Genomic DNA, 26,844 nt, shown 5'->3' on the forward strand with positions numbered 1-26,844 from the left:
GGTTGATTAATTCTTTCAAATATTTTTCCTCTTAGACGACGCCCTGAGCCGAGGTTCGCGCCCAACTGGGCACCCTCAGGCCTGTTGTCTTAAACGTTGTACCGGGTGAGAGCCTTCAGCGCTCCCCATTTGTCCGGCCAAGTAGTTAATGCCATCTGCGGCAGATCTTAAATAAGTCACGTCAAAAAAAAAAAAAAAGTTCTTAAGGAAACTCAAAAGAATCAAATTTCGATTTAATGTTCTCTCTATTTAAATTCGGGTAAAAATTTAACACAATTAATCGGATTGAACTAGTAAGTCTATTTCGAGGTTTTGTTATCAAAAATCATGTGCGAAAGAGATTTTTAAAGCACTTTCGTGGTTTTCACAATAAAGCAACGCTGTTGAACACGTTCAGCTGCTTAAACAAATAAAAAATAAACTTATATTTTTTTATTATGGAAAAAGAAACTTACATAATGAATTAACGAAGTTGTTAGATCCTCGGAGGCTGTTAATTCCCGAGTCCGCATGTCGCCTGTTAACTCACGTCGGCGTGTGAAGCGGCAACACCAAGACGTTTGTCGCTTGACCATATCGATTTACCCGCCGTTCATTGCGTAGTAACACAAGCGATAGTTGTGTTTGCGCGATACCAAAGAAGCAATGAATGACGTGGAATGTTTTAAATACGTAGATCGTTGCTTCAGTAAAACATTTCGTTTTGTGCATATTTAAATCCCACCGGCTATGCTCCCGTGGCATTTCTCTGATATAAAAACTCTGTGGTGAACACATATTAAGGGCTTTTTGGACTGAGTTTAAATGTAGGAAGCAGCACTGTCGAGTGTTCCTAAATTGTGTCAGTTTATCCATACTGTAAATTGGGTAGTTTCGTAGGTCAAAGATAAATAATAAAGTTCTGATTACTAAATAATGACAGATTTAAGACTTGACGAAAATTAAATATTTTTTCTATATATGTATTTTTTTATGAATTTTCATCAAGAAAAACGTAATAAGTCCAACAGTTTATCACGTTTTTCTATGACGTCCCAGGGTGCTTTTCTCATACAAATTCCATAGTAATTTCGCGTTTTGACGTTTAGTAAAATGTAACTGATTTGACTAGTAGGAAACTAGACGTGGAGTTGCAAAAGGTAGTTTTGATTGAAAATAAGTATTTCTAAGTTACCTATCTTCTTTCGGATCTTTAGGGAATAAATATAACACTATTATTTTGCAGTTAAACGCTGCGCAAAGGGTTATAGTGTAAAAAATTAAGAACTTTAAGTGTAAAAAATGTCAAAAGTTAAGAACACTAAGCAGTAGCGACACCTGGGGCCTGTTTCATAAAACTTACAATTGTAAATTACAACGACAATTTGGTGTTCATTACGTAGCTAATATGAAACTGCAAAATATTCGTGATCACACACTCCATAATGGACATCAAATTGTCATTGTAATTTACAATTGTAAGTTTTATTAAACAGGCCCCTGATAGGAGAATGACGCAGTTTTTATCCTCATACACCTCATCATCATCATCAGCCGTATGACGCCCACTGCTGGGCATAGGCCTCCCCCAAGGATCTCCACGACGATCGGTCCTGCGCTGCCCGCATCCAGCGGCTTCCCGCATCCAGCGGCTTCCCGCGACCTTCACCAGATCGTCGGTCCACCTTGTAGCGGGCCTACCCACTGAGCGTCGTCCGACACGTGGTCGCCATTCCAGAACCCTTCCGCCCCAGCGGCCATCGGTTCTCCTCGCTATGTGTCCTGCCCACTGCCACTTCAGCTTTGCAATTCTCCGAGCTATGTCATACACCTACCACAATCAAATACGAAAACACGAGTTTTAATTACCTGCATAAAAACATAATGGCTATTGCATAAAACTAATGAAATAAAATAAAATTGAATTTCCCGACGTCATATTTCATAAGTATTTTCACAATTACGTATTTAGTGCAGACATATTATAAATGAACATTAATAATTTATTAATCGTAACAGCAATTTCAATAACAATAAATTCAAAATCGTAAAAATATTATAAATAATTGAATTGTAATTATTTTTATAAGCGTATTGTTGAATGTATTTTTTGTTTAATGTGTCGTGGCGCCCTTAATAGAAACAAAACATTTTTCTATCTTTTTTTCTATCTTGTTTCTTTCCTTTAAAAAAGAAAATTAACATTGAATATTTAACAAATCGCGGCTCTACTTCTCTGTAACAATCAAAGTACAAAAAAGGCAATGTACATAAAAATTGGTAAGTGTTTGAAGAACTTCTATTCAGTTTGACTATGTTCCTTTTTACACGCCCGTAATCCATAACGGGGTAGGCAAAGCCACATAGAATCCAAGACAACTTGAAACCCACTGTTGATACTTCTTCTTTGCGAGTCGATGGCGATCGATATTAAATTTTTGCTGACCAGTAATTGGCCACGCTTACGGCATTGTCAGTGGCTTCGTGAAGGTCTTTAATAGTGCAGGTGTTAGGGCATTTAGGAACTTGAAACTTGAAACTTTAGGACAGCATAAAAGGTGAGCCATAGTTTGTGGTGATACTCCACACTCGCACTCATCGCAACCATCAACCAGGTATCTCCACCTGCAGAGATTATCCTTGCAGCGGCCAACCTGTGTCCGGAGCCTGTTCAAGGACTTCCGTGTCGACCACGCTAGGTTGCTTCCAGGCGGCGTCCAGGCTTTCCGATGGGGCGATAAAAGGGTTGGGAGAACACTTCTGCCGCCATAGATTTGTTGATACGCAACCCTAGGATGGATTATGATGAATCTTATATTGATAGATGTGATAAATTATAGTGATTAATGATCAGCCCATAATGATAGAAAGGACCAATGAGTAATTCATTTCACCACCACAGTTGACTCGAGCATTATAGACGGCATAACGACCTCCGTGGTCCAGTGGTTAATAGTTGGGCTCACGATCCGGAGGTCCCGGGTTCGATTCCCGATGGGGACATATCACAAAAATTACTTCGTGGTCACTAGTTTGGTTAAGACATTACAGCCTGACCACCTGATTGTCCGAAAGTAAGATGATCCGTGCTTCGGAAAGCACGTTAAGCAGTTGGTTCCGGTTACTACTTACTGATGTATGTAAGTAGTCGTTACATGAGCCATGTCGGGGGCCTTTGACGGCTCAATTATAACCCTGGCACCAGGGTTGATGAGGTTGGTATTCTACCTCACAACCCACACGATAAGAAGAAGATTAGGTATAAAATTATGAAATACAGCTGTTTAGAATACCACACGTGTAAAATTTAATAACAAAATTAAAAAACCTAAAAACTTAATAAAAATCTAAAAAAAAACTTATTAAAATAGAAATATCGAAGCATTTAAGTATTTAGTTTATCTGCAAAAAAAGTCTTGAATGTTATAAATATTCCCTCTATCGGTCCAGTCCGTCATGTCCCATCCCGGAAGTCAAACAGCTGAACGTGTTATATGTTTTTGATTCCCCCTAGTCGAACATAACATAACATATACAGCCTATATACGTCCCACTGCTGGGCACAGGCCTCCCCTCAATCAACCGGAGGGGATATGCAGCATACTCCACCACGCTGCTCCAATGCGGGTTGGTGGAGGTGTTTTTACAGCTAATAGCCGGGACCAACGGCTTAACGTACCCTCCAAAGCACGGAATCATCTTACTTTTTCGGACAATCAGGTGATTCAAGCCTGAAAAGTCCTTACCAAACAAACAAAGGACAGTCTCACAAAGTGATTCCGACAATGTCGAAACATAAAGGTTCTTTATTTATTTTCAATTTCAGAATTTCCTCTTCTAATATCCTGCATCATGGTCTACCCCCTTAACGGTCAACAAAACATAACTCCCCAACTTTTTGACACACACCAGAAGCAAACGATGTTCAAAGACTATATAAAAAAATACACCGGCGTAGCAGTTTGGGAGAATAAATTTCAAAAAAAGAATCGCAAAAATATCGGTCTACAAGAACTGCGACGGTTCGTAAACGAAATAGACCCGACAGATGAACTGATCAGTTTGAACATTGATGAAGTGCCTATAGCTAATCCTGTGTTGCTGCTGAAGAACTCCAGAAGAGAATGGCAGCCGAAAGGGAAGATAGGCCAGCCGAACCGGGCGCGAGACATTTACGAGAACAAACCAAGACTATACGAGCTGATGAAGCAAGTCGTTTACCAATCGAGAGACAAAATGGTTATCATGCAATTGCTACGAGAACGGATGAAAGGCGATTCGCTATACAAAATGGGATTCCTATTCGCCAAAATCGATCATCAATGTAAACTGCTGGCTTCAGTAGCGTACAAGGCAGCTAAATACTGCAGTAAGCTCAGACAATCAGGAAGACATGTCAGAAGAGATCTAAATGATGCAATAGAGGCTGAAGAGAGAGTACTCAATCACATGATGGAGATCGACTTACTCATTGATTTGTTAGAAGAGAATGACAGAATTGCCGTAAGAACGCTCCTGACTTCAAGAACAGATGATGACCTACACAACTGGTTCAAAGAAGAGGGTGTTGGGGTGTAGCATTGAAGAATATTATGTTCCTATAGTTCTTCTTTTTCTATCGTGTGGGTTGTGAGGTGAGTTACCAACCTCATCAACCCTAGTATCAATGTTATTATTGAGCCGCCAAAGGCCGCTGACATGGCTCATGTAACGACTACTTACTTACATCAGTAAGTAGTAACGGGGACCAACGGCTTAACATGCCTTCCGAATCACGGATCATCTTACATTTTGGACAATCAGGTGATCAGCATGTAATGTCCTAACCAAACTAGGGATCACGAAGTGACTTTTGTGATATGTCCCCACCGGGATTCGAACCCGGGACCTCCGGATCGTGAGCCCAACGCTCAACCACTGGACCACGGGGGCACACTACACCAGTATACCAGTGTAGTGTATATTATTCAAAGACGAATATGGTACCAAGTTGACAAGAGCTGCGGTATCAAGTTCCGACCGAGTTAAAAAAAAAGAAAAGTTTAATATTCTCTCTGTAGCAATGCAATAAATACATTTGAATTTGAATTGGGGTCTCCCTAACCACGGGTGAGTGCCATAAAAAACAAACTCATTGAAAACCACTGTCAAGAAAATAAGTCATCATCATCAATTTAAGAGCCACACTCTTGTCGGTGCAGCATTTTCCATGCTACTTTTTTAGGGAAAAATAGGACAGAAAATAAGTGTGTACGTATATTATCATATTCATATTCGTTTATTCGTAATAAGTATTTCATCATCATCATAATATAAAGAAGTCGGTATTATTAATTAAATTAATTTATTAACTAAACTCGTTATAACTTGGCCAACGCCGCAAGCTTATTTTAATAACAATAATAAAAAACTTAAAAAGTCGATTTTCTCACGATGTTTTCCTTCAGTGCAGAGTACGTGATAATCATTTATGATCCAAACATGAATTCGAAAACAAATTCGACAAACATTGGTTTAGGCCTGTGCTGGATTCGAACCGGCGCGCGGCGACCTGAAAGTGTGAGGCAAGCATTCTACGAACTGGACTACCACGGCTTACCCGTGAGTTTTGAACTGCGCATGCTACATATTGCTAAATCTAATTAGGTACAAATACAAAAAATACAAAATACTTTATTTGTAGAAAACCAATACACTATTATAGGTGATTGGAGCCTCCTTTTAAGCGTAGCGCCTGTATCAGGAGACACCGCTCTTCCCGAGAAAACACATTGTAGGTACTACAAATAAGTAAAATAAACAACCAAATGTAACTTACATACTATAGGTAACAAATGCGTGAAAAAATTATAGGTGATTGTGTGTGTGTGTGTGTGTTTGTGTGTGTGTATGCTTGAAATAATCCTACCCTTTTATTCTATTATTTTTAAGAAAGCCTCTATCTGTTCGTAATTTTTAGATTTAAGCCATTTAGAAATAATGATTTTACATTCATAATATATTTTATCATATATATACACTTCTTTATTAATTTTATTATACAGGTATGCCGATCTGACATAAAATTGTCTCCGCGCAAAACAAGTTTTAACTCTTGGAACATTAACGATAACGTCTTTTCTACGTTTATTTTGTATTAAAGGGTTGTAAGTTACACTATTATGTTTTTTCAAAATGCAATGCAAAATGTACAACTGCCGAATAGTAAGAAGGTTACATTCCTTATATAAAGATTCTGTAGAAAATCTCTTTTGCTTAAAATACATGACTTTAATTAGCGACCTCTGTGCTCTCTCTAGGTCAAGAAGACGAGACTTGACTGCACCTCCCCATACTGGAATGCAATAGACTATTACAGACTGTACAAGAGATATATAAATATAGTTTAGAAGGTTATAGGAGGTATTGGTATTTTTTAAGCATGATCTTCTGGGCACAACGTGTCGTAAGGATTTAAATAACCAAGATAGTTTTCTTACTCTAGTAATCAGGTGTTCAAGGCGAGGATACCAGGACAGTCTGTAGTCAACCATTACTCCCAGGTTGACTACAGACTGTCCTGGTACAATCGTTATGACACCAACAAATCGCACCTGAGCCTGTGAAAATAAGTACCTATTAAGCAATTATAATTAAAATTGAGTACCTACCTAATTTTATCGCTTTTCACATCATTCCAGCATGTACACCATTATTACCAGTCCTTATAATTTTCATAAAAATAATTTTTGCAATTTGTGGAGGAAATGAAGAATTCAATTTATTACTTACTCAGTTATAAAACATTCTGGGATATAGTACAATGAACTATAAGTTTGTGTTAGTGACGATTTTCGTTACTTTTTGTAAGTAAAAATACACTCATTAACTTATTATGCCGCTTGAGCTGTATATTTTCTTGTGTATTGAATCGATAAACCGGCCAAATGCGTTGTGCGGAAAAATTTAAATGACGGAAAAAGAAAATGGCCGCCATATAAAGAGTATTTATTATATGTATTATTATTATTATACATTGTTTTAAGTTTAGGTACTTACGCGGTTATTTTCATAATTAAAATCACATAATAACGGGTTCTTACAGCGTTTAAAGTGGGGATATGAGACTCCCGATATTTCGACACTGTTGCAAGTGCCATGATCACGGGATGACTGATGAGATTGTGATCTGTCTACCCTCTTTCTTTGCCGCTTGTTTATGTATACTAAGTATGTATTTTAACCCTGTATTTGCTCAACCGTTAGACCTCAGCGTCAGTTTCGAACAAATACCACGCAAAATCTAGTTTGTTGTTAAAGCTACAACAGAAATATAGCATCTGTGAAAATTTCAACTATCTGACTATCATGGCTTATGATATATAGCCTGGTCACAAACGGACCGACAAACAACACACACCAACAACAGCAGTCTTAGTAATAAGGTTCGGTTTTTTACCCTTTGGGTCTCTCTCTCTTTATTTAAGAGCTGCGCTCTTGTCGGTGGAGTAATCGCCATTCCTCTCTTTTCCCGCCAAATCCTCCACCTCCTGATACGACACCTGCACCTTCTCTTTTATTTTTTTTTGTTTCATGAATGTTCTCCTAGGTCTACCCCTTCCTCTCTTCCCTATTTGGATTATAAATAATTGATATAATGTGGTTTCCAGGATTTGTGCCCGGTAAATGGAAATACGCTCGTCCCCTTCTCGCCAGCTACTCGTATGATTCCATTATATGGGATTCAATCATAGCTGCGACCGCCGAGTGGGTGTCACCTCTGCCTACCCCTTTGGGGATACAGGCGTGATACTGTGTTATATTACGTGAATATTGACACAAATATGTGGATTTCAGATGTGCGTATTAATGCTGCTAAAGGGCCCAGACAACTAGTCAATAGTGGCCGAAGCCAATCTACAAGATTGTCCGTCAATTTACCACTTTATGAGGATAATATCGAACTGAAACCAGGCAAACCAGTTCCACGCTCGCAACAGATCCACAGACTGCTCACCAAATACCTCTTCAATAGACCAGACGTCATAGACGGATCCTCCGTTGTAAACTTCCTTCGGGGAGGAAATCCTGTCCTAGACAAACGTCTCGCTAACATTACCGTTCTAGATCCGAATACCATAAAGAAAATGGTCAAACTTGCCAAAGTAAAAGATAAAAAAGCCACAGAAATGGATCCCAGCAGCTTAAACGTACACACATATGCAAAAGAACTCCTATTGATAACGGGAAAGGAGTTAACAGGAAAGGACTTAGACACTAAAGAAGTAAAGGAGAATTTAAAAAAAACAATCACGCGATCTAGACGTATGGGAGAATACATCGAGATTCTTTACTGGTACAATGACAGGAACTATAAAGAATATCTGAGGGTGCTGATGCTGCAGTCGATCTACCAGACCAGGTTCAACTTGCTACGGACTAAAGTGTTCAGGCACAGGTATAGAATCAACCACAGCTTCCAAATTGCCGTCCTGTACGGGTCTGTGGTGGAAACTTTAAAAAAGATGCGAGAGCTTCACACAACTTGCAATAGATTCCATAAGTACATTCCAAATCATCCAAGGGCGCAATTTTATAGGAACAAATTTCTATGGTATCTAATTGTGTACGAGAAAATGTTGGCTATGCACACAGATATGACGTTCTACGTCAAGGAGATATTCGTGATACATAAGTACTTCGAAGCTCATATGATGCACTTCCTTTTGACTGATCCTGAAATGCAAAAGCAGCAGTCTACCACACCCGGGGGGTAATCTGCAAAAAAATCCTTTCCAAAAAAAATGTCACTGCGGTCCTGTCAGGCACCTCTTACACCTTGCACCTTACACCAGCTATGTTTAAGTTCCATGTAATAGGGGACAAGCCTACTGCCACTAACTAACAGTACCTACTGGAAACCACGTGATATGAATTATCTGTCATTCAAACATGAATTTTTTTTCGGACCAGCATTAAAAAAATATAAAATTATTATTCTGTCTCTAAAAATAAAAAATAAAATAAACGGACCCAGTAAAGAAAAACAAAGTTTAATAAAACCATAAAATAATTTATTATCATGCTTAAAATAACATATTATGTTTTTATAATTTAATAAGTGGTTTTAATAGAATAAATAAACAAAACAAATTAATAAACTACAACAATAATAACAAATTAAAAATCACGTTAGTAAATAAAACATGTACCTAATATAATATTTAAATGGTTTTATTTTAATTCGACTTTATCACATACCTACTAAATGAGCTTGTGAAAAATATTTATTTTATTTTTATTCAAATTCTGGCATAAAAGATTTTGACGAAATAAAATAGCAACAGTTAAGCCAAAGATTGGTGATAGAGCTTTATTTTATTGTACATTTCAAATGCTTAATTAATGAAATAAAATCTTTACAGAGAAACATTGATGGGCAGACTTTGTTTACACAGCTATCTATACACAGAGGCGGAAACGCGTTAAAAGCCCCGTAAATTTTTGTATGAAGGCTTTACTAAATATTAGTGCTAATTCCATTTAAGCTTAAAGGGTACGGGTTATCGACAGGCATTAAAATTTATTAGACAAACGTAAATTTTAGACAGAAATATAAACAACCCTGTTAACAATTTAACGTTGGCCAATATTCCGACAGAATTAAGGTGGTGAAGGCAAATGTCAAACGGGTTGTATACCAGCGAGACGCCTATTTGATTCATTCAGTTTCTTTATTATTTTAAAATTAATGTCAATCATCCGTCCCTTTCCTTTTCAGTGGATAAGAATATAACAGCGTAAGCACGCGACTCTTTCTCGCCGCGACAGAGATCATCTGTCTCTTTCTGTGCAGTACTGTGAGAGAGTGACGCGCGCTTACAGCGCTAAGCCCAGTGGTATGATTTAAAATCAAATTAGAGGGTGTCTGCAGGAATCAGGGCCGTTGTCGGCCTGGAACGCCGCACCGCCGCGGTTTCACCTCTGTGTGAATCACGTTTTAAACTTCTTTGTTGCCAAATGCAGTTTCTATTTAATTACTTATAATAAAGTTAACAGATTTATTTTGTACAAATAGAAAATCAATAAAAATACACTTAATACTTAGGTTACAAGGCAATTAATATCAGCTTCTTTTTCGGCGATGGAAGAAAAATATACTTAGACGAATAAAATAATATTTGTCGTAAAAATCTAAGTATGCGTCTATATCTACACAAACCGCGTATATAACACAGGCTAAATTATATACTTAACACTTTCAAGTACAGAACGTCTACGAACGTTCCGATTCCAAAGTGTCATACTACCTATTATGAACCATCAATGATCCATGGTCTCTGTCCGTGAGCGGGGTAACAGGTATTGGAACTGTCAACTAATGTCATCTAAAGGGAAGCGAGAGATTGTGAGCGACTGGATTAGCGCCGCGCGTTACAAACATTTCTGCGGGACATGTTTCAAACTTGATGAAAATGTCTCTGTGAACCAGGAATGTTTCCAAAGTATGTTCCCGTTGTAAAGACTCTTTAATGGTAAAGACACTTGCTCCTTTTCTTTTACAAATTGTACCTTTCTTGTACTTTGGTCTTTTCTGCCTAAAAGTTAGGTAAGGTTAGGTTTGGTGCAATTAAGTTGTATTGTTGTATTGTATTGTTAGGTAATAAAACTCTCTTTAATTACGTTTTGCACCTTTTTACTGCCGGGATCGCTGCCAAAGTGGAAACATTCCCATGAACGGCACATCATTGGTATTAACGTATGTATACACATAAACTCACGGCTATTTTCCATCGGGATAAGCAGAGAATATGGGCTTTGTGTATACATATACACATTTGTGTATATATACAAATATATGTGTAAATATACACACATAACATATGTGTATACATATATATGTGTATATAATACACTTAATGGAAATTTCTGCCTCTAGTAACAGTGAATTTTAGCTTATTATTTATTTTACCTTTTTTGCACTAAACAGGGTTTCATAACAGCCTATACTCGAATAGATAAAAAAAAATCTATATAATTGAGTGAGTCAAAAAAAGAAAAAATAAATCCTACACAAAATACTTTGATAAACTAAATGGAAGATCTGCCTAATTCCTTATTGGGAATAAAATGGAAAAATACTTAAGTAATTATAACTACATCACTTAAAAAGTATTCGCATGGAAAAGACTCGATATATTATGAATACCTAAGTTTTTTTTTTTTCACTTGAGCTAAATATTACAAGGTTCTTTATACATATTTAAAAATTACATTAATAAAAAAAATATTAATATTACAACTAATAATACAAAATTAATTTCAATAATTTGACATTATCATATGTGGTGCGTAAGTTACTTCGATTATCAAAATGTTGTAAATTCGTTCAACTTATAACTGAAAACTTATTAAACCACAAGTTGATAATTTTGACTGAATTATGTGTGATGACTGATTTGTTCTTTTAAAAAAGTTGTTATTACTAAATATATTTGTGATAGTAACATTACCTAAATGTCGGAACGTTTAAGTCCAGTGAAGGACCTTACAAATAAAAATTATTAAAACACGATAGATGGCGCTGTAGATATTTTCCTTCGTTTAACCTTCTAAGTTCATGGATAACAGTCATATGCATCTTTTATCTTTGTTTTCAGGTATAAATGATAACTCTTTTTATTATACCCAGGAACAATTACATCTTCCACCGATTATTATTCTGATCAAAATAAAGAGAAGCAATTTAGGTAGCAACATACTATACATACTGTGGTCCAAATATCGAGCAATTATTTTTATATAAGTACGCTTCTGTCATTACATTGTATTTTAGAATAGTGGAACAGTGAGAAAACAGGTAGTTATCACGTTAAAGCTGTACAACGCCATCTTTATTGTTTTTGGCGAACGCAGCCTGAAAAGTCTCTCGTTTACACCGACACAGCAACGGCGACTTCGCCCGCTGCAACCATGACAATTAAGGTACGAGTTGGCAGCGGACGACGTGTCGCAGAGACACGTCTATGCGTCACGTTTCTATGTATTTCTATGAAATATCTTTCATTGCCAACGACATGTCGCCGCTATAGAAATACATAGAAACCAGTTGTGTCGCTGCGACACGTCGTCCGCTGCTGCCTCATGTCGTCCGCTGCCAACTCGTACCTTTAGACGTCACAGACACATGTAGCTCGACAAATGTCGCCTAGTGGAGGTTCAAATGTCTAATAAATTACTTATCATCAATTCACCAATTAAGGCTGCAGTCTCCGCAAAATTGAGTCGTTGCTTCTTTCTTTACCGAATGTTTGCAATAGTAAAGTAGAGCAACTGTGACGTCAACGGGGGTGCTCCCCGAGAGGGGTGAAAATATTCTGGATTCTGCAACCGGAGACTGGGCCCTTAAGCAAATGTCCTAATTCAAAAGCCTCATAAAAATACCCAGTACTTTCTAAAAACCCTTAAAATTATCACAATTAAAAATGGCGATCTAAGCAGTAAGTACCTAAGTTACAAATTAAGGCGTACACACGTCAGCTATTCACAACTTCACAACAATAAATACCTACAACTATCGTCATAAACATGATATAAGAAGACCAGGTATGCTCAATCCTATGACAAGCCGCCATTGCTAGCCCATGATGACGTAAGTGTTACCATTAAATTGGTATCTCCAACATTCCAACGACGTAAATATTATTATGAAAATGATGTAAACTACTGACTAATGTATTTAATTACTATTACTTGTCATATATATAAAAATCATTAAAACTGTACTTAAGTAAATCTTTTACTAAAAGTTCAAAATTTCGTGGTTGTGGGTAATTTATTTTTTCGAAATGGCAACGCAGGGTGGGATGATTTCAGCTGGGCTAACCTTGAAATGTTAACTGTCACTTCTGAGCATACCTGGTTTTCTTATACCATGATAATAAACTGGCAGAGTAAAGGTCCGACCACATTGAAGTGACACTATGTTTCGGCAACGGTAACATCTATATATGTCTGTCAAATCAGTTACTTTTTACTAAAGGTCAAAACACGAATTTTTTTTTTTTTTTTGACGTGACTTATTGTAGATTTGCCGTAGATGGCATTAACTACTTGGCCGGACAAATGGGGAGCGCTGAAAGCTCTCACCCGGAAAAACACGAAATTACTATGGAATTTGTATGAAAAAGCAACTTGTGACGTCATAGAAAAACGCGACAAAATGTCGCACTTATTATTACATTTTTCTTTATTACAATTCATAAATAAGTTAAATAGAAAATATAAAACGTTTCTGTAACCTTTAGATCTGTCTTTATTTAGTACTTAGACAGAACTACATAATTTATTTTTGGCCAAGGAAACTTTCGAATTATATTTACCGCCTTACCAATAAAAAATAAACAAGCGTTGAACTTATGAAACATTTGACAGCCAAGCTAAATTGAATCCAATTAATAACGTTCATTTTACTTTAGCGCATGCCTCTCACCCTTGTCATGGAAACTGATTTAAAAACCTGTCACATATTGCTGCCCTTATTTATAATGATACAAACTGGTGTTGTCTTTCCAATGTTACCGATTCCTTTCTGCCTTGAATCTTTAGCCTAACCCTACGTATCTATCAATCATTTAAAACAACCTCAGTCATACAAAATCAGACTAAAGACGCCAATTTATACTACTAACTAATAAAATTACGTGCTATAAAATACTTTTGTCACATTCCCACATCCGCAGTCAAATTTTTTTTCGTTAGCTTTGGAAGCAAAATGTTTACAGTGATGTTTAAATTAATTTCATATCTTTTATAAAGCCTTAGTTAACATGACCTATAGAACGTATAGGTTTTTTTTATTAACTTCTTCGTTTTGTACGGCAGAATTAGGTCAGATGGTGGCGCTGATTTCAACAGACGTCCCTAATTTTATTTAAAGTTATTCGTGTTATTTTCTGATCCACTGAAAAGGAAAGGGACGGTTAATCCACAGGCTAAAAATGTATGGAAACACATCTTAAACAACCTTTTCTACATTTTAACTCGATAGAATTAAGTTGACAGCACATTTCAAACGGGTTACATACCTACCAGCGAGAAGCCTATTTACACAATTAAGACATCTAAAAAGTATTACTTATGTATGAATATTTTTTTGTGTATTTGAATTGATTCACTCATTAATTTTAAAAGCGGCAGCAGACAGCAGTCAGTCAATCATCCGTCCCTTCCCTTTACGTGTGATAAAAAAATAACAGGTTAGGTAACCTTAAAATAAATTTAATTGACTGAAATCAGCACCAATAGCTATTTTTAAGGTCTTTATGTGGTTTAAAAAAAATTGACCTGAGGGGTTAACAAAAAAAAGTTGAAAGTCCACATCAAAGCAATGCATCAAAAAAGCAATATCGCTAAGCATTTGACATAAGTTTGCATATACGCATTTACGTTTATATGCGCCAATGTCAAATTGCAATGAATTGCTTCGATGTGTCCTTTTTAACCCCTCTTACTGAAATTAATTAATTACACGGAAGTATTTTACATTATTGAATAATTAATTAACTACACTATTACATGGACAATAAGTGTAGATTCTAATGCAAGCCCAGATTTAAATTAAGCTGAATACTTTTAAATCACTATAAAAACTGCCTATTTCTCCCATCAGGTGTCGCTACTGTTGAGTGTTCTTAACTTTTGACAGTTCCCCATATTATTTGAATAACTAACTTATTGTTTTGGTTATATTTTTACACTATAGCCCTTTGTGCAGCGTTTAACTATAAAATCATAGTGCTATATTTTATTCCCTAAAGATCGGAAAGAAGAAAACTGCTTTTTTCCAACTACCTACTTTTCTTATACGTAAGTAACTCATCCTTCAGACGGTCCACGTTGCTCGACATTTTTACCGACTTCAAAAAAGGAGGTTCTCAATTCAACCGTAAGTATATATTTTTTATGGCAAATTATGACGTATTTTACCTGGACAGTATGGAGAACTGTCAAAATTTAGGAACACTCAACAGATCGGCCGCCTGCATTCTTAGAGCTTCACTTTTTATCCTCATTTAGAAAATTATGATTCGAATTATGAGTTATGATTTGACTTCGACATCACATTATTTCTTACGTTCCTACCAGTGGTATGACGTCACACATTATGTCAAGATTACAATTCCATCACGGTTTTGTACAAAATACGTTATTCCTTGTATCCACATAAGTCTTTATACTTTCTCCTTGGTTCCAATAATTTTTCGATGTGACCAACAAACTTCATTCATGTTCATTTTCGCCTATTTATAATCCCATATGCAGTTAGTTTTTTTTTCCAAAATTTTCAACTTCAACAAAATTATGATATTTGACAACAATTTTTTTATTTTTTCCAACATAATCTTGTTTTTTGCCAACAAAGTTCGGCTTACTTCGTACCTCAAGCGACCTGACTGCAGACAGTTGGGATGTGATCCTGCGACCCTCACTGAGTTTTGGGCTTCTGATGAGCCGCATCAGTCGCGAAAATGTGACAAAACTCTGCCTTCTTTTGCGCGTACGAGATAAATTCATCTGTAATATAAAGAAAGGACATTTTAAGATGAGTTCTATGTTGCATATCAAATTTTCAAAGGACAACTTCTATCGTGCGGTTTTTGAGGAGGTTACCAACTTCAGCAACCCAAAAAAGCGGCGGCGTGTGAGAATCACCTAAGTGAGGCGCATAGGGTAAGAGTTGAGAAACCCTGGTCTAATCTTCTTTTTTCGTGTGAGTTGTGATGTAGACTACCTACCTCAGCAACCCTGTTGTCAGGGTTATTATTGAGCCGCCAAAGGCCCCGGACATGTCTCATGTAATGACTATGTACTTACATCAGGAAGTAGTAACCGAAACCAACGACTTCCATGCACCATGTTAGTATAGAACAATCTGGTAATCAACCTGTAATATCCTAACCAAACAAGGGTCCTAGCAAAAGAATCCCGGAATTCGAACCCGTAATCGGATCATGAGCCCATGGCTAAACTACTGGACCACAGAGGCTATCCTGGCCTATTTGCTTTTTATATTTGACGTGTCTTATTGTAGATTTGCCGCATATGGCATTAAACTATTTGGTAGGTACATTCTTACCATAAGTCAAGTACCCCTTCTCATCGAGGTCAGCCTGGCGGAAGGTGTTCTGCGCATCTTCCTGACACAGCCCGAGACACCGCGTCGCCACCTCCTCGAAGTGAGTCGCTGTTAAACGACCTGTGCCCGTGCTGTCGTATAGCTGGAATAAGAAAAGATTTTTTAAAACTAAAACCCGATTCCAGGTCTCTCTTGTGCTAATTAAAAAGAGCTAATATACTGTAGACGATTTTTTAAATGATAAGTTTTAATTTTAATACACACTTCCTCCCTTCCCTTCAACTTTTCTGTGCCCTACAGGGTTCATGTCCCTGTCATAGTTCCTATGCCTATGTAACACCCCATTGTACTACATGGAATGCAATAAATAATTGAGAATTGAATTAACAGACGTGCTTATATAGCGGTAAACTACATAACCCTTATTTTTTCTTTACCGTGGTCGGGCAAAAAAAAATACACAATATTTGACTCTAAGCATATTTATTACTGATAGTTTAGAGAATTAGGATTGGGTTAGTTACCTTCTGCTTCTTCTATCGTCGGGGTTATGAGGTGGTTACCAACCTCGTCAATCCTCGTGTCAAGGTTATCAATGATAGTTACCTTGAAAGCATAAGACAGCAATTGCGACAGCGGCGCGTGTTGCAACGACAGAAACGCGGCACACAGCAGGTAGTCCGGGAAAGACGCCAGACCGGTCGACCTCTGCAAGGGATGACACCACAGATATTAGAAACAATGACACAGAACAATGTTAATATGTTTAATTTTGTGTAATTCGTGTATTATTGTATAATTTGTACAGTATACCCAACGCGACATTGTACCAAAAGAGCGATTAAATATTTTATATATTGGCCAATAACCTGACAGAAATAAGTTGACAGCACACGTCTAACGGGTTGCATACCAGCGAGATGCCTATTTTATGCGCCCGGGTTGTTCATTCATTTTCAAATTAACAATTGTCAGTCATTGTGTATTTTCTAAAGATAAGTAGCATCAGATCACCTGAACGAAGATGTCAAACAGCCTCTGAGCGTGAGGGTCGGCAGCGGATATTCCCAGCCGCGCGAAGAACTCTGCGCTGGTCACCCACCGTGGACGACCGGACATACCCTGCGCCGCCACGTGAAGCTCCAACTGGGAACGCTCCAGGCTGTAACGTTAGGTGGATTTGTTTTAGAAGATCAAGAGGAACCAATATTCGGCAGCTAAATTATTGACATTGGTGCTAATTCGTGTAGACACCACGTAATTATTTTATAATTATGTTATTTTATAAGTTATTCCTGTCATTTCCTTATCCCCGGAAAGGAAAGACCACCTTATTACAATTATGTAGGGTGTTAGTGACATCGTAACGAATACTGAGGGGAATGATTCAGACCATGACTCTGAGATAATATCCCCTCCGATTGATTGAAGCGAGGCCTGTGCACGAACATAGGCTGTTTATGTTATTATCGATGCGGCTAGGTACCCGGTACCATCTCCAGCTATATCAGGGGGATAAAATGGCCACATCGAACAATTTATATAAGAAAGCAATATTACAATTTGACATTTACGCATATAAAAGTAAGTGCGCAATGCAAACAAATGTCAAATGGCAATATTGCTTTCTTAGATGACTTGCTTTGATGTGGCCATTTTAACCCCGCAGTTCATGATTACATAATTATACAGTTTCTACAGTAATAAAACCACTTTAATGCAGAATTTATCTACTTTAATGCATTAATGAAACGAGTCTCATATCTCAAGATGAAGTTTTTTTATTTCTCTCACGATCTTCAGGCCTGCTGCACATGATAAGGTTAAATCAATTCAATTCAAATTCCATTCAAAAATATGTTTATTCAGTAGATAACATAGTTATACTTTGAATCGTCATTTTTTACATAACGAACGGTACATCCGCCTAAAACTACTGCAGCAGGGGAAAAGAAGCTGCAAGGAAAACCTCAGCAAGTTGTGGGTTCACTTCAGCGGAATAGTGCAGGAGGGAGCTTTTGTTGTTTTCTGTTTGCGTCTGTTCTGTTGTGCGTGCATATGCATGTATGTGGAATGGGGCATGAAGGAAACGATTATGTTTGTTTACCTTTTTTTATTTAAAACGTTTTATAATTTTGTACGTTTTCCCTTTTTCAAACAACCTACCGCCATTTTCCTGTCATTCCGCAATCCTCTCTCTTCTCTCGCTCACTCCTCGCTCTCTCTTTCATACACTTTTACGTCACGTTTCATTCAGTCTACCATCCTTACATGTATGTTAAAGAGTCCTCACCCAAGATGCGTCCTCAGCTCGCTGACTTCCCTGACGGAGGGGGCGGCGGGGATGCCCAGTTGTTTGGCTCGCGCGATCAGACGACAGTCATCATACGTGTAGTCCAGAACTGGGACGCCGAGGGCTCTGGAAAATATGAAAAAAATAATGAAAATGAAAAATTTTCTTAAACAATAAAGCCTTAACTACGTCTCCGTTAGAATCGCCAGTCACTCGTATTCTGTCGGCGTATTTTAAATTGAAATGGTGCTCAATAATTGCTGTCCAACGTATTTTAGAAAGAAATGTGACGGACCCGCATTATACAAAAAGTTAGTGACATCGTACCGAATACTGAGGTACGTTTGGCAACTTTGGTAATCTTCTGATGTTTTGTAGCTTTGCTCTCCGCGATTGGCTTACTCACAGATTGAGTATACTTCAATGTAACATATTAATACTGGTCTTTGTGTCCCTTGCAGAGGTCGACCGGTCAAAATTCCACTTGATATCATCTCAGAATCATGGTCTGAATCACTCATCACAGTTTTCGTTACGATATCACTAATACTCTAGAATAGAATAGAATAGAAAAAGTTTATTATAAAAGGACGCCACACACAAAAAAAAGACAACAACATCATATCAAATTTCCACTAAAACAATATAAAAAAAAGCAAGACGGATGTTTGTCGAAATGACCATAAGGTGGTGGTGGACGTCCTGAGATAAAAGGGCCTCACTCAGCACAAGTCGCGGCGTGAACCAAGACGTTGATATTATGTGGACCCTGTTGGGTGACGCACGAACATCGTATTCCATAAACATGTGTTAATGGTGTATATAAAATATAAATGTATATAAATTCAATTCAAAAATATACATTATAATATATACCAAATGCCTCTATATAGGGTTTCAGCTAAATATATACTTACTTAGCCATAACATCCCTGACATTCCTGGCGTACAGTTTTGGGTCACGTTTCTCCTCCTCACTCGGGTAGTATACAGGCAGGAACTCTATCTCACACGAACTGTGGATCTGCGTCAGAGTCAACCACAGGAGCTTCAGTCTGGAAGAGATATACATTGGTTATAAAAGGTAAAATCATAGAGCAAAAGTTCAGTCACGGAGCCCAGCGAATTATTTGTAAACAGTATGATCCAGCCGAATTCGACTACGGCGACTGCTTCAACGGTGAAATTATGAAACATTAGTTGTCACAATTATAAAATTTGCGTTTTTGTAGGTGTTTCTGATCTATTACAGAAAGGACATGTAACCAGGAGATCATAAGTGCAACCTTTATTACTTTGCAAGAAACTGATTGGACTTTTGCTGCTTATAGTACTTATCTTACCAATTATAGTGCTAACTAGTTATAGTGTAGTTGGTTTGGTTTTCCCTTTGCGGGTTGGATGGTCAGACAGGTCAGTTGTTTCTGTAAAAAACCGGACTTATATTCAGGTTAGGTAAGCGGACTCTGTGAAAACCGGGATAATGCTAGGGAGAACGGCCTCTGTGGTCCAGTGGTTGAGCGTTGGACTCACGATCCGGAGGTCCCGGGTTCGAATCCCGGTGGGGCATATCACAAAAATCACTTTGTGATCCCTAGTTTGGTTAGGACGTTACAGGCTGATCACCTGATTGTCTGAAAGTCAGATGATCCGTGCTTCGGAAGGCACGTTAAGCCGTTGGTTCCGATTACTATTTACTGATGTAAGTGAGTAATCGTTACATGAGCCATGTCAGGGGCCTTTGGCGGCTCAATTATAACCCTGACACCAGGGTTGACGAGGTTGGTATTCTAACTCACAACCCACACGATAAGAAGAAGAAGATGCTAGGCCGCCTATTGTACTAATTCTATTTCTCTTTTGTTTTGTATTTTGTTTTTTTTCCTGTTTGTGCAATAAAGTATTTTTTCTACTCCTCTACTTTAATCTGGCATTTAAATAACCAAAAAGTCTAATATAAGTACATACATAATTAAACTCTTTGAAAAAGTGTACGCTCTATGGCCTATAAAAGCATTGTTTACAAAGTGTAACTGTACTATAATGTCGCCAAAAAAGCATTGTTGTTGTTTTTTTTTTTTTGACCTGGAAACTGGCACCTTTACTTTGTTTGGTGCCATAGATATACTATAAAAAAAAAGTATACATTTGCCGCCATTTTCCCGCGCGTTGGAAAATAAATTGGAAAATTTTTGTGTTTCGTTTAAAATTACGTCGTCGTAGAAAAAGTATTGTATGCAACGTTGTATAACTAGGTCAAAAAATGCTCGTGGCGTCTCTTATTGCGATGTTCGCCAAGGCTCACATCGCAACTCACGCCACTCGCATTTTTTGACCCTTCTTATACAACTGTTGCATAAAATACTATTTTCTACTCCTCTACTTTAATCTGGCATTTAAATAACCAAAAAGTCTAATATAAGTACATACATAATTAAACTCTTTGAAAAAGTGTACGCTCTATGGTCTATAAAAGCATTGTTTACAAAGTGTAACTGTACTATAATGTCGCCAAAAAAGCATTGTTGTTGTTTTTTTTTTTTTTTTTGACCTGGAAACTGGCACCTTTACTTTGTTTGGTGCCATAGATATACTATAAAAAAAGTATACATTTGCCGCCATTTTCCCGCGCGTTGGAAAATAAATTGGAAAATTTTTGTGTTTCGTTTCAAAACACTAAAAAGTATAAAATAAAAAGGAAAAATGACGTCGTCGTAGAAAAAGTATTGTATGCAACGTTGTATAACTAGGTCAAAAAATGCTCGTGGCGTCTCTTATTGCGATGTTCGCCAAGGCTCACATCGCAACTCACGCCACTCGCATTTTTTGACCCTTCTTATACAACTGTTGCATAAAATACTATGTTATGTTATGTTATGCTAGGGAGATGATGTTGCATCAGTAAAACATTTCCTTTTGTGCATGTTTCTACAATAATAACTCTGTTCTTACGCTCCAGGTCCCTCCCAGGTCCAAGTGACAGTGTCCCTGGCGTTAGGGTAGCGGATGGTGACCGGCTGCACTGGCACCCCAGGGTAGAAGCCGCCGGGCTTGAACGTGATGAGGCATGACCGGTTGGTGCACGTGCCTTCTGGGAAGATGAGGACCTGGAATCATAAGGGACGTGGATCTAGTTACAATAATAATAAGTGTCGATACTTATTTGCAAGAAAGGTCGCGGGAAGCCGCTGGATGCGGGCAGCGCAGGACCGATCGTCGTGGAGATCCTTGGGGGAGGCCTATGCCCAGCAGTGGGCGTCGTACGGCTGATGATGATGATACTTAGTTGCTGAAAAGCATTGATATATAAGTACCGTAGATTGAACATGAATGCGCCTTATATCAATTTCGGACCTCCTCACATACATACATAGAAAAAAAAAAAGAAAGAAACGTTTATTATAAAGGGACACCAGACATCAGAAACAGACATCACACATCATCATGCTAGGGACATCAAAGAGAGAGAGAGTCGGGGTAAACAGAGACTATGGAAGTCCATTTGCTTCGATCCTGACACACTTCTCTTGCTTCCTCCTCACCTCTTCAAAATCAGCCACTTTCTGTTGAACCAGACGTCTCTTCTCAGGACGGTTTAGAGCTTGGCCTTCCCATTGAGAATAAATGTACTTATAGCCAAGTTAGTGTCCACTTGTCGTCGTATTTTTACATAACGCGCTTTATCTTTATCTACGGTATCATCGTCATCATCAGCCCATTAACTGCTGGGGCACGGGCCTTCCCTATGGATGGATAGGGAGATCGGGCCTTAAACCACCACGCGGGCCCAGTGCGGATTGACGGTTATTAACGACTGCTAATGCAGCCGGGACCAACGGCTTAACGTGCCTTCCGAAGCACGGAGGAGCTCGAGATGAAAACTTTTTTTTTGTGGTCACCCATCCTATGACTGGCCTTTGTGAAAGTTGCTTAACTTCAACAATCGCAGACCGAGCGCGTTTACCGCCGCGTCACCGAGCTCCTCTACCTACTTATCTACGGTACTTACTTAATAATGTGGTAAACCCTTATATTGCTGTGTATGTTTTGACTAATTTGAATTTGAATATAGAAGCAACGAACCTGAGGCCAGTCTTCCTTAGACGTGGCTCGCTCTATGATCTCCTTGATGGTATTCTGTCGAGAGTTGGGGTCATCTCTCCACACGTATACTGGTTGAGTGTAGTTGATCAGCTCTGGAATCATTAATGTTTAGTAAAAAGTAACTGATATGACTAGTTGGAAGCTACCCTATTGTAATATTAGAAGGGTTGACAGTAATACGTCGATGCATACATGATATGAAACATCGATTAAATCCCTTCCTTCCTTAAATACTTTCCATTATTCTTTATTCTAAATTCAAATTCAAAATATTTATTTCGGAAACTACTCCATATTCTTTCATCTAAACCTTTTTTATTTTTTTATTTAGGGGCTTTTAACATAGCTTGTTATAACAGTCAGACTTATCGATCTAAACTGTCTAAAACCGATCACCATCACTAATTTAAGAGCCACGCTCTTGTCGGTGTAGCATTCTCTATTCTTGTCTATCAAAGACCAATTCCTTTACTTTCTTATAAGACACGACGTTCGCCTTCTCTTTAATTTGTTCCATGTTAGCTCTTCTTGGTCTTCCCCTTCCTATCTTTCCTTCCATGATGTTTTTTAATAAATTCGTCGTGTCTTATTAAGTGTCCAATCATCTTGCCTCTTCTATTCTCAGTAACTCTCAATACTTGCCTCTTTTCCCTTAGTCTTATTAGCACTTACTACTGCTTCTAAAACCGATAAAAAATCATTATTTAGTTCATGCCCCCACCCACAACAGCCTACGATGTGATGATGTTGTGAATGAAAGCATAAATCAAATATGATTCTCTGCTCATAGGCTCTGATGAAAGGACCTCCAAGATACCTATATCGCTACTCCGAGTCCTAACTTTTAATTGTTTATATAAACACTGCCTTTGTGGGGCATTCTGGGTACATTCATATAAAATATGGTACGTATCTCCTTCTTCTGACGATATTTTCATTAGTTAAGCAAATCTCTTTAAAGAAATGTGACCTGACCTAACCTAAAAGCAATTTTGAGAAGTTTCCGCGTACATAAGCTTTCGTGACGAATTCTTACAGTGAAATATCACGCACTGGAATTACCATTTATTAATACCATGCCATGCCAGTAAACATGTTATATTAATTTCATGCAACAACATTGTGAGACTTACCAAAGCATGCAATAGCTACTGTTAACACTAAACCACCATGTATGTAATGAGTCGCAAATACCATTACTGTATAAAATAAATAAATATAAAACACACTTGGGTGCATATAAAGATGGCATTATGATAAAAATATAATATTATTTCTTTATTTGTATAATAATACAATTTGTCACTTATACAATTTAACAAATAATATTATTTCTCTTTATCATCTCGGGCATGTCTGAACCATCCATTACGGAAACTAAATAACACATTATACGAAATGAAGTAAGCACCCTGTGAACCAGATAATATAACTTATTTGGCAACCAATATTTCGTTTCTATTGCAAAAATAATTTACTCAAACTTGCGAACCTTTTCTAAAAATAGAATTATAGCTACTTGCTTACAAATATATAGGAAGTTTTGTAAATTAAATTACACAATATTCTAAAAATAATATCTTTTATAGCTTTAGAAGATATTATTGCAAATTAATTTACACATAATCTTACGAATCCTTGCTAAAAATAGATATTTAATGTACACCAACTCTTCAAACTCTTCTCCAAATTTCTATCCGGTTTTTACGAACATAATATCTAGAAAAGTAAATGTAATATGTAAAAGTGGCCAAGGTTAGAAAGCAATAAAGTAGAACATAAACAAATATTTCTTCACGCCTATTCTAAACATCTTGTGAATAAAGTACTCTTTCGTCATTACGTGCGTGTATGTAAAATTCGAATATGGTAAGTATCCCAAAACCTACTACTTACTTAATAATTAGATAATAATATATCTCGTATAAGTAGTTACGTCATACAGTCATACGGGAAATATAGTGCCGTGTGAACGTACCCTTACAGTTCTACCACGTTTCTTTGCGTTCTTAACTATGCAAAGAAAATAAAATGATTTAATGTAATTAATCAAGAATAGTTTTTGACCTTGTCAGGAATGCTCAAGTGGTAAAGTGAAAAGGTCAAAATGTCGCGCCAGACCTTGAATCTAGACTCGCGGCTTAACACTAGAACCCAGGTACTGAAACCCTACGATTGCACGTCTCACGTGAACCTAGGAAATTCTGTTAGGTCTAAACCTAGGTTGCTTGTTATTTTTAACCTGTAATCTTTAATACGATTTACATGATAAGAACATTTTTTCGGATTATGAAAGGTTTCATTGACACTATATTATCGTGTGGGTTGTGAGGTGGATTACCAACCTCATCAACCCTGGTGTCCGGGTTACTATTGAGCCGCCAAAGGCCCCTGACATGGCTCATGTAACGACTACTTACTTACATCAGTAGTAACTGGGACCTTCCGAAGCTCGGATCATCTTACTCTCGGTCAATCAGGTGATCAGCCTGTAATGTCCTAACCTGATATGTCCCCACCGGGATTTGAACCCGGGACCTCCGGATCGTGAGCCCAACGCTCAAACCACTAGACCACGGAGGCCGTCTATACAATTGCATGTACGTTTTGTTGGTGGCTCAACCGTGGTGGCCTACTGAGATAGGGCCCTTATTGCATTCAAAATGTCCATAAAACCTTTCATAATCCGAAGTGTAAAAAGAGAAATAAATAACAAACAGTTATTCAAGCACTAATGTCCTACTTTAGTTGCTATTGACACCTTTAAAAGCAATGCTCCAGATCACATACAATAGAACAAAAGGTACAGTCATAAGCAATATCATGTACCCACTTTAGAACCCTGTCGCACTATCATATTTGACATTTAATGAGACTTACAGTTTAATTTGTCAAAAAAGTTAATGTGACAAGGTTTCAAAATGTATACATATTAGTACTCGTGACCGTACGTAACAATCACAATAGTAAACCGTGAAAAATGTATTCGTTTCGACTTTGAATGGTATGCAGATGTTTACTGCCGGTCGCGCACCGCAAGCTAAACTATTGGTGCTGATTAATGTACACACCATCTCCTTCCTAGCATTATTCCGTTTTTCACAGGGCCCGCTTACCTAACCTGAAGATGACAGGTCCGGTTTATTACAGAAGCGACTGCCAGTCTGACCTTCCAATCTGCGAAGGGAAAACCAGCCCGATACAGGTTAGGACACATACCTCCGAAAATGCATTTCTCGGGAATATGGAGCTGAGCACGTGATAATCATTTATGATCCAAATATGAATTCGAAAACAAATTCGACAATCATCGGTTTAGGCCTGTGCTGGATTCGAACCTGCGACCTCAAAGTGAGAGGCAAGCGTTCTACCAACTGGGCTACCACGGCTCTATTTTACTGATGCAACAATCGAGTTATAAAACTTTAACCCTTTTTAGCCACAAGGAGGATACCACGGAATAGATTTCTTCTATTCCGAATACATTTCATTTATTCGAAAATCATAGGTTTTGACCCATGGTGTCTGTGGTGTCCGAAAATAAAATAAAAATCTGTCTTTTTAATTGAGTCAACTATGCGAGCTAATCTTAGCTTATAGCTCGAGGTATGTAACCGGCATAAGCCTCTCTGAAGTTGTAAAGTCATGGTCTACGGTGCTTCTTTGTATGAAGCAATGGCTTTTTAAAGACGGATTTATATTCCTGTCCACACGTGCTTTGAGATAATGAAGCTTGGAATAAAGCTCAGCCAACCTGGTATTAATTGTGTTTCTCTAGTTATTAAAGCGCAGGACCGATCGACGTGGAGATCCTTGGGGGAGGCCTATGCCCAGCAGTGGGCGTCGTACGGCTGATGATGATGATGATGAGTTATTAAATAACTAGTAATGCATAATGTACTACATTGATTTAAAACATGTTTTACTGTTGCAGTTTCTTGTCACTTCTCCTCAGCTATAATACCTTGCGAAATGACGTAAGTAGATTCAAAAATGTTAAATTGCCTTTTTTTTGACGTGACTCATTGTTGATTTGCCGCAGATGGCATTAACTACTTAACTGGACAAATGGGGATCGCTGAAGGCTCTCACCCGGTACAACGTTTAAGACAACGGGCCTGAGGGTGCTCAGTTGTGTTAAATTGATCTATGATAATTACGTTGAATAAATGATTCTGATTCTGAGCTTTAAAAAAAACAGCACTGATTTTGTTCTATACAATACGATGGATCATTACTATTTCACTTACTATAAAAAAAAACGCATTTACATAAACATTACATTATACAGAGTGTTAGTGACACTGTAACGAAAACTTTAAGGCATAATTCAGACCTTGATTCTGAGTTA

General features: G+C 37.7%; 2 protein-coding genes and 1 long non-coding RNA gene across 4 annotated transcripts in view; 1 reads left to right on the forward strand and 2 right to left on the reverse strand.

Moving 5' to 3' along the window:
• LOC126372447 (N-acetylneuraminate 9-O-acetyltransferase) overlaps positions 1–25,390 on the forward strand; it is a 397,639-nt gene extending 372,249 nt beyond the window's left edge. The window contains exon 11 of the transcript XR_007567165.1: positions 25,297–25,390. The gene's annotated coding sequence lies outside the window, so the exon portion shown is untranslated. The remainder of the gene's footprint in view (positions 1–25,296) is intronic.
• The window catches only part of LOC126372485 (lysophosphatidylcholine acyltransferase), a 38,707-nt gene continuing 26,651 nt past the window's right edge, over positions 14,789–26,844 (reverse strand). For both annotated transcript variants that reach the window (XM_050018281.1, XM_050018280.1), the window contains exons 4-11: positions 22,473–22,585; positions 21,342–21,496; positions 19,307–19,444; positions 18,390–18,515; positions 17,111–17,258; positions 16,703–16,804; positions 16,097–16,238; positions 14,789–15,534 (exon numbers count right to left, since the gene is read on the reverse strand). In XM_050018281.1, the coding sequence (XP_049874238.1) occupies positions 15,446–15,534; positions 16,097–16,238; positions 16,703–16,804; positions 17,111–17,258; positions 18,390–18,515; positions 19,307–19,444; positions 21,342–21,496; positions 22,473–22,585 (1,013 nt within the window). In that variant the 3' untranslated portion in view covers positions 14,789–15,445. The remainder of the gene's footprint in view (positions 15,535–16,096; positions 16,239–16,702; positions 16,805–17,110; positions 17,259–18,389; positions 18,516–19,306; positions 19,445–21,341; positions 21,497–22,472; positions 22,586–26,844) is intronic.
• Positions 20,434–21,173, reverse strand: LOC126372604 (uncharacterized). Its single transcript, XR_007567197.1, has 2 exons — positions 20,941–21,173; positions 20,434–20,474 (listed from the first exon to the last, which is right to left on the reverse strand). It is a non-coding gene; the product is annotated as an uncharacterized LOC126372604 (long non-coding RNA).

Source organism: Pectinophora gossypiella, chromosome 14 (genome assembly GCF_024362695.1).
Source record: "Pectinophora gossypiella chromosome 14, ilPecGoss1.1, whole genome shotgun sequence".
Classification (NCBI taxonomy): Eukaryota; Metazoa; Arthropoda; class Insecta; order Lepidoptera; family Gelechiidae; genus Pectinophora; species Pectinophora gossypiella.